This window comes from Thunnus maccoyii, chromosome 20, assembly GCF_910596095.1.
Source record: "Thunnus maccoyii chromosome 20, fThuMac1.1, whole genome shotgun sequence".
NCBI classification, from domain to species: domain Eukaryota; kingdom Metazoa; phylum Chordata; class Actinopteri; order Scombriformes; family Scombridae; genus Thunnus; species Thunnus maccoyii.
The window spans coordinates 22,867,326-22,874,079 of NC_056552.1; the positions used below are offsets into that span (position 1 = coordinate 22,867,326).

General features: G+C 42.0%; 1 protein-coding gene across 1 annotated transcript; it reads right to left on the bottom strand.

Annotated features, from left to right (window-relative positions):
* Positions 1 to 85: 85 nt before the first annotated feature.
* Positions 86 to 5,549, bottom strand: wbp2 (WW domain binding protein 2). The gene is made up of 8 exons (XM_042397010.1): positions 5,335 to 5,549; positions 4,131 to 4,239; positions 3,771 to 3,906; positions 3,549 to 3,641; positions 3,305 to 3,451; positions 3,092 to 3,214; positions 2,233 to 2,309; positions 86 to 1,507 (listed from the first exon to the last, which is right to left on the bottom strand). Exons 1-8 carry the CDS (start codon positions 5,391 to 5,393, stop codon positions 1,460 to 1,462), a joined length of 792 nt encoding a protein of 263 aa, XP_042252944.1. The 5' UTR covers positions 5,394 to 5,549; the 3' UTR covers positions 86 to 1,459.
* Positions 5,550 to 6,754: the final 1,205 nt, after the last annotated feature.

Genomic DNA, 6,754 nt, shown 5'->3' on the forward strand with positions numbered 1-6,754 from the left:
AATGCACTGTGCTGTGTTCGAAGTGGACATTGAATACCCATCAACATGTGATAGAGCAATATTCTGTAGAAATAAAGACAGACAGTTCTGTTTCACATGAGATCCATTTAATAAAATCCAATCCAATGCATACATGCATCAGTTGAGATCATGCTTTGTTTTTTTTTTCTTGAGCCGTTTTACATAAATTATTCAATAAATTAGTTTGAAATAAATACAGAGCTTTATTATTATAATTATTATTATACACAGAGCCATGACAGAGCAAACAGGAGCCCGATGCATAGCATTCTGAAAGTGCAAAGAATCAGCCACGGATGTGCCACAGATACAGTATATAGATTAGTGACCATAGAGGAAGGAAGAGAAGAGGCTCAGATACTGAGGAGCTCAGATCAGATTCTAAGACCGACCTCAAACTGGAGAGTTAAGATCACGACCACAGAAAGTAGAAACGGTGAGAATCACTCTAATGCTCTTGTTTGTTCCTATAGTAGTTAGGTTTTTAAAATGTACATCAGAAGAATGAAAGATGAAGCAGGCAGGCGGTGAGTCCGGAGTCTGACAATGTGTTTTCTCGAACGTTCGGAGGCATGACAAAACAGGAAGTGACATCATTGGGTGACTGCTCTGCTCTTGCACATTATAAAAGATAATCCCTCCTGGCAGTACGTCCCTCCAGGCCCTGGCCACCCTCTCACTCTCTGCTCTAATCCAGGATCAGGGATCCACTGCTGGGGCTCTAATCTTTGTGGCCCTCTCATCCAACAAATATGTCAAAGCAGACCAGACCACCCTGCAGGCAGCTCTCTTTACAAAAGCGTTTTCTTCTCTAGGTTAGTGTTCTTGAGAAAATATCTCATTTCCAAAAGTCTATGTATTAAAAGCCTGTACACACAAATGATAGAAAAATAAAAGACTGCATTTCGCTTGCCTCTGGATTGGTTAGCAAAGTAATCACTCGATTCAGTCTAGGGTTGATAGTTGTAGAAAATTATAAGTGAGCATCACAGCGTAGCTAAAATCTACAGTTTAGGGTGGCAGTATGACTCTTGGGACATTTGCAAGGCAATAAATGCTAAAATAGCTAGTCAGGCTACAAAGTTTTTGTCAATTACACTGAAAAAAAGCCTCCCAAACCTGACAACTTTGGCCTGAACAATCTTTATCTCTCTAAAAGGATTGCTACCAATACTTTTAATTTCCATCAAGTAAAGGTGCTTCTGAGGAGAATGAGGCGGATTACATTATATGAATTATTAAAAGGAAATGTGCTGAGGTGGGGAAGCGATGGAATGAGATAAGGAATGACTTGGAAGGGGTCAAGGAAGACCAAAAAAATGAGGGACTGATGTTGAAAAAGAAAGCTTCAGCCTTCTTGATGTCCAGTTAGTAGAAGGAGAGAAGAGGTGATCCATAGGATGTGGGCTGAAGACATGATGGTGAGAGAAAAGCAGGTCTACTGGTTCTTCTTGTCTTCTGGAGGGGAGTAGGGAGGAGGCTTGTCCTGGGGAGGAAAGGAGAGACAACAGCACTGTACAGTGATCTATTCAGAGCACAATGAAGGCCTTTCTAATCTACGTTCATAGCATCCACAGAGACCCAGGCTCTGGCAAACCAACAGTTTTTAATTATGAACATAGTTGCACTGTATGCCATCACAGGCTGTAGGTCACACACTCCCTTTAAAATTTTATTACAGTGGAATAACTGCAATGTTTTGAGCCAAATGGGCTCTTTTGTCTGGTAGAGAAGAATTCTAACGCTACAACTAACGATTATTTTCATTGTTGGCTAATCTGTTGGATTACTTTCTTGATTAATCAATTAGTCGACTGGTCTATAAAAGGTGAGAGTTTCCCCTGCGTTTAGCTGTCATTTATAGTCACACTGCTCTCCTCTACTCTCTGTGTTTCACCTCGGGCAGGGCCGGGCCCGCACACACAGCGGAGCAGAGGAGAGACAGTGAACCAGGAGAAGTACTCAAGTTGATGACAATTACACTCGATCTGTTACTGTAAGTGTAATAAAAGCTGCATGAGTAAAAAGCCAAGAAGTAGTAAAGTAATTTAATCTGTGCAAAGGATGAACAGACAATGGGGGGGGGGGGGGGGGCAGAGACCAGAAACTACTCATTGAATTTACGGAAAATGTGCTATGTCGGGATACGTGTCGTTATCAAGATATCAACCCAACACTGGATCTATAGCAGAGACATGGAGGGCAGCTTACCTGTGGCAGGTACACATGTGTAGGAGGCAGCGTGGCACAGCTGGCGCTCGCTGCTGCCTCGGCTGCTTTGGCCTCCGCTGGGACAGAGACAGGCAGCGAGAGAAGGAAGGGGGATATTAATTAAACATGGTCTTACAATGAATCTCCGAGATATATGAGATGACAGGAGCAAATCAAGCCTGAGGGATGATGGGAGGCAGAATGAGGAGGGAAAAAGAGAATGTAACCAGAATAAGACCTGAGAGCGAGAAAGCTCGGCAGTCAGAAGAGGAGGCAGAGAGAGAGAGGCAGTGAAGCAGTGATGGAATAAGTGAGAGAATGAGTTGGGAACTTTTTTTTTTGGGAACTTTTGTCTATTTTGTAAGCATGTAAACCTGTTAATATAAAAGGATTTGTTAGCAGGGCTGGGTGATGCAGTTGGAATCAATGTCACAATAGAATCTGACAATTTAACTCAATGTCCACTTATTATATTTTTCTAGAGCTTTCAACTACATCTCACGGTCTTCATCAGCAGATGGGAGTTTGCTCACAGTAACTGGATTTACTTAGTCATGTCCATAACCTCAGTCCATTTGTCATGGAGTTTGCTGAGTTATTCTGTTGACAAAGACCATGAAAGGTGGATGAAAGCTCATAATATAAAAATAGATTTTATATAAGAAGATATTTTAAAAATATTTATTGTAAAAGCCTAATTCAGTCCCAAAGGTTGCTAAAGCAACTCAAAGCCATCACTTCTTCCTTTCAACATTTTCATTTTTATTTAGGCTGATCATTGCAGTTACACCTGGAGTGAACTGGAACTATCACCAGCCAGCTGCAAATCAGTCAGAGCCTCTCTGCCGGAGAGACTCACCTGCTGCTGTGGAGGGGAGGTCTGGGTCATGTGGGGGCTGCTGGCCCAAAGGAGCAGAATACGGAGGTGGAGGTATGTAGCCAGCAGAGGCATCGAACGCTGGAGGGTTGGGGTAGAATCCACCTGGATAGTAGGAACACACAGATTAGACAGACTTGAAGCAGCTTTCTCTTCAGGGGAAATGAAGACTGCTGCATATATTACAACCTCTACCTGGAGGAGGAGGGTTGGAGTAGGAGTAGCCAGGTGGAGGTCCAGCAGGGTACATCCCGTTGGCCGGGGGAGGAGGGTAAGCGTAGGCCCCGTTGGCCATGTAGGGGCATCCGCCAAACCCAGGAGTGACTGGCTGACCTCTGGATGCTGCAAGACACAAGGCAGGAGGAGAAGGCAAAAGATGAAGAAACAATGGAGGAAAATTAGAATTAATGATGCTGTTAGCGTTGCTTAGTAGCCGTACCCTGAGCCGCAACCTGCAGCATGTACTGGCCAAACTCTATGGCTCCTCCAGCAGCAAAGACAAGCTTGAAACTAGCACTGCCCTCCCAGCCACCTAGCAAAAAGACAACACAAGGAGGAAAACACCGTAATTACCATTTAGCAAATATTGAACAGTCTCAGAATATGTTGAAACAATGACAATAACTACACAACTCAACTGCAGGTACACACACACACCTACCTCCAGGCTCTGCAGTGATGGTGCCTTTGATGTAATTAGCTCCAAGTACAGGTTGTTTGACCTCACAGCCCTTCATCAAGTAGAACGGCATCATAAAGGACTGCAGTGCATCCCGACCTTTAGCCAGAAAGATCACCTGAGAGAAAAAGAACAGCAACTAGCACTCACGACACAGTTTCAACGTTCCCCTGCTATTTGTTAACACTTGGAGATGTGAGAACACAAGGTCCCAAAGTAAAACCTAATCCTAACAGCAAACACTACATCTTGTTGTTCACTTGATGTCAATAGTGACAGCGATACGTCAGCATGAGGCAGGGGCTACATGAAGAATCAAACATTTGGGTTCTTGTCTCTCACCCTGTACGGAGTTAGGTAGATGCTGCCCTTCTTGCTCTTTCTGAAGGCTTCAGGCAGACTGTCAGCATCACAGAAAACCAGCTCCACATTATCATAGTTCATCAACACACTGGGGACAGAAATAAAACACAAGAATACAATCAGCTGATCACATGACATCACAGTTTGATCGGAGAAGAGACATTTTCTGTTAGGTACATTTCTGTTCCATCATATTGCATTTTCAGTGTACAAGACATAAAAAATAACATTATTTAAATGGAATTTTGTATGACTTAAACCTAAGTTTCATAATATTTACTTTAAAGCTTAAAAATGACATTATGAGGGTAATTGTGCAACTGTCCAGTTACCAAACATGGCCTCTCACTTGCTTTCAGTAAATATAGTAAAAGGATTAGGGTTACACGCCATCCAATGACAGAGCTCACTGTTGGTTCTGGGTTAGCTGTAATGGGTTTAGCATTACACTCCAGTATGTTCGAGAAAAATCCGCCTGTACTGTTAATTCATGTAAACCGCAGTGACTTGGTCTGTCTGGATTTGACAAGACCGAACAATCGTTGTAACAGAGCAGGCCAGAGTGCAGATGGTGAAGACAGTAATGACAGCAATGCTGCAGCACGGTGTTACTGTAAACTACAACATCATTCAATAACGTTTCACCTTCGATACGTCTGTCTCAATATAACGTTTTAAAAAACAAGTAAACATTTATGTAATCACATGTGAAGCCTGCTATGGTTGATTGTAGTGGTGATATAGCAGGTTGGAGGCCATGTTCGGGCTGCGAGTCCGAGACCCGGTTCCGTGAGCTGCAAAGCGAATGTCCCATTAAGAAGCGCGGCGTTAAAACAATTCATGTAGCCTCGCTTGTCAGCTAGCTTTTAACTGTATATCTGGTGTTGTTAAGCACAGATTAGGAGCCACTCTTCAATTCGGCTTAGGTGTGATGTTACCATAGAGCACGCTGTTAAAATAAAAATGTCAAGTAACGCTATAACTAATGCTTGCTTCACGGTGGAAGTTAGTCAACTGTGAGACGGTGCTTTAGGTTGTCGTATTTGCGGGTGTTCCAAATAGCAAAGCCACAGTTTAATTGTGTTTATTTAACGGGAGTTTGGTGATACGTTTTCCCCACAGGAGAGAGAGGAAAACACTTGTCAGAGTCGGCTAGCTGGCCCGTTACACCCGTTAACGTTACCTTTCGCTGTTGTTGATGATGACTCCGCCGGACTCAGAGTGGTTCTGGTTTAGAGTCATGTCGACGGCCCTCCTCACTCTCCAGCAGCAAAACAGATGAAAGCTTTAGTTGCTCTATCAGAAACCTATCTGCAGGCCTGTCTCCAGCCTCGGCAGCCGTTGTCTCTGTGCTGATAACGGTTGTTGTGATGTTGCACCTGCTACTTCCGCCATACGTGTCAAACGCCCACAACGTGATGTCATAGCATCTTAAATAAATAAATAAATTTGAGACTAAAAAATGCTCTACCGGCATTGTGTTTCATTAACAGACATAACCTCGTTCCTGACATTTTTTTTATCTGGAACAAGAGATATATTTTATATAAAAATAAATTATTTTTTTCCAAAAGTGGTTTAGTAATAATATTTTATTGTTAAAGTCACCCTTCAATCAAAAACATGTTTTTGTTTTTTTTTATTTCCTACAGTTGACGGTTTGAGCTTCATTGTGCAGAATGATGTATGTGCAGTTTGACACAAGAAGGCTGTTTTCACATTCATCTATGAAAGTGGAAAGTTTCTCTGAGCTCACTGAAAATCTGATAAAGTGGCATGATTGGTGACATCACAACTTCTTTGGAATCCTGGTGAAATATACAATTTACGCGAGTGTGATGTGCAAACCTGAAGCCTCCAGTAAACGCTGAGAATGGACATTACAGTGAAGTATGAAGACATCTTGTGTCCAGCAGGAAAACTTCTGAAAAGAATTACATTTTCATATTCAGCAATTCTGGATTTTTTTAATGAGGGAGGATGAGTGGATGTAAATTTAAGGATTTTAACAAGATAGTTGAACTTTTTTTGTGAAAAAGACATATCAGACACACATTATTATTCAAAGTAGAGCATTTTATATTCATCTTAAAACATGTCTGGAGGAGATCTTTAAGTCAGTTATTCAACCAACATGGTCAACTCTATAATTATGTTGAATTTATTCAACACTATGAAATTCCTGATTCACCAAAGGATTTCTCAGTTGTCTTTCATGTTGTCCCCTCAGGTATTGTTTCATTTTTTAAGGTTTTAAGGGAAATGGCAATCACCCCATACTGTTAGATGCAACTGAAACAACTGGCAAACTAAGAATAAAAATAAGGCAGTTTGTCAACTTTTTCAAAAAGACATCATAAGTACTTCCTCTGCCTTATCATATTGGCCCACATTTGTTGGAGATATTTCTAGGGAAAGAGTTTTGCTGCATACGTTTTTGGACCAGCGCTTCTCACAATGAGTCAAGGAAAGAAGAGTGGTCAGGTTGCATAAGTACCCGCATGCTTGTGAAAGATGCAACAACATGCAGCAAATTCGTAGTGTGGGTTGGCACACAATAGTGAAGGTCTTTGTCTGTCTGGTCCTCGCTGTCTCTCTCTGTC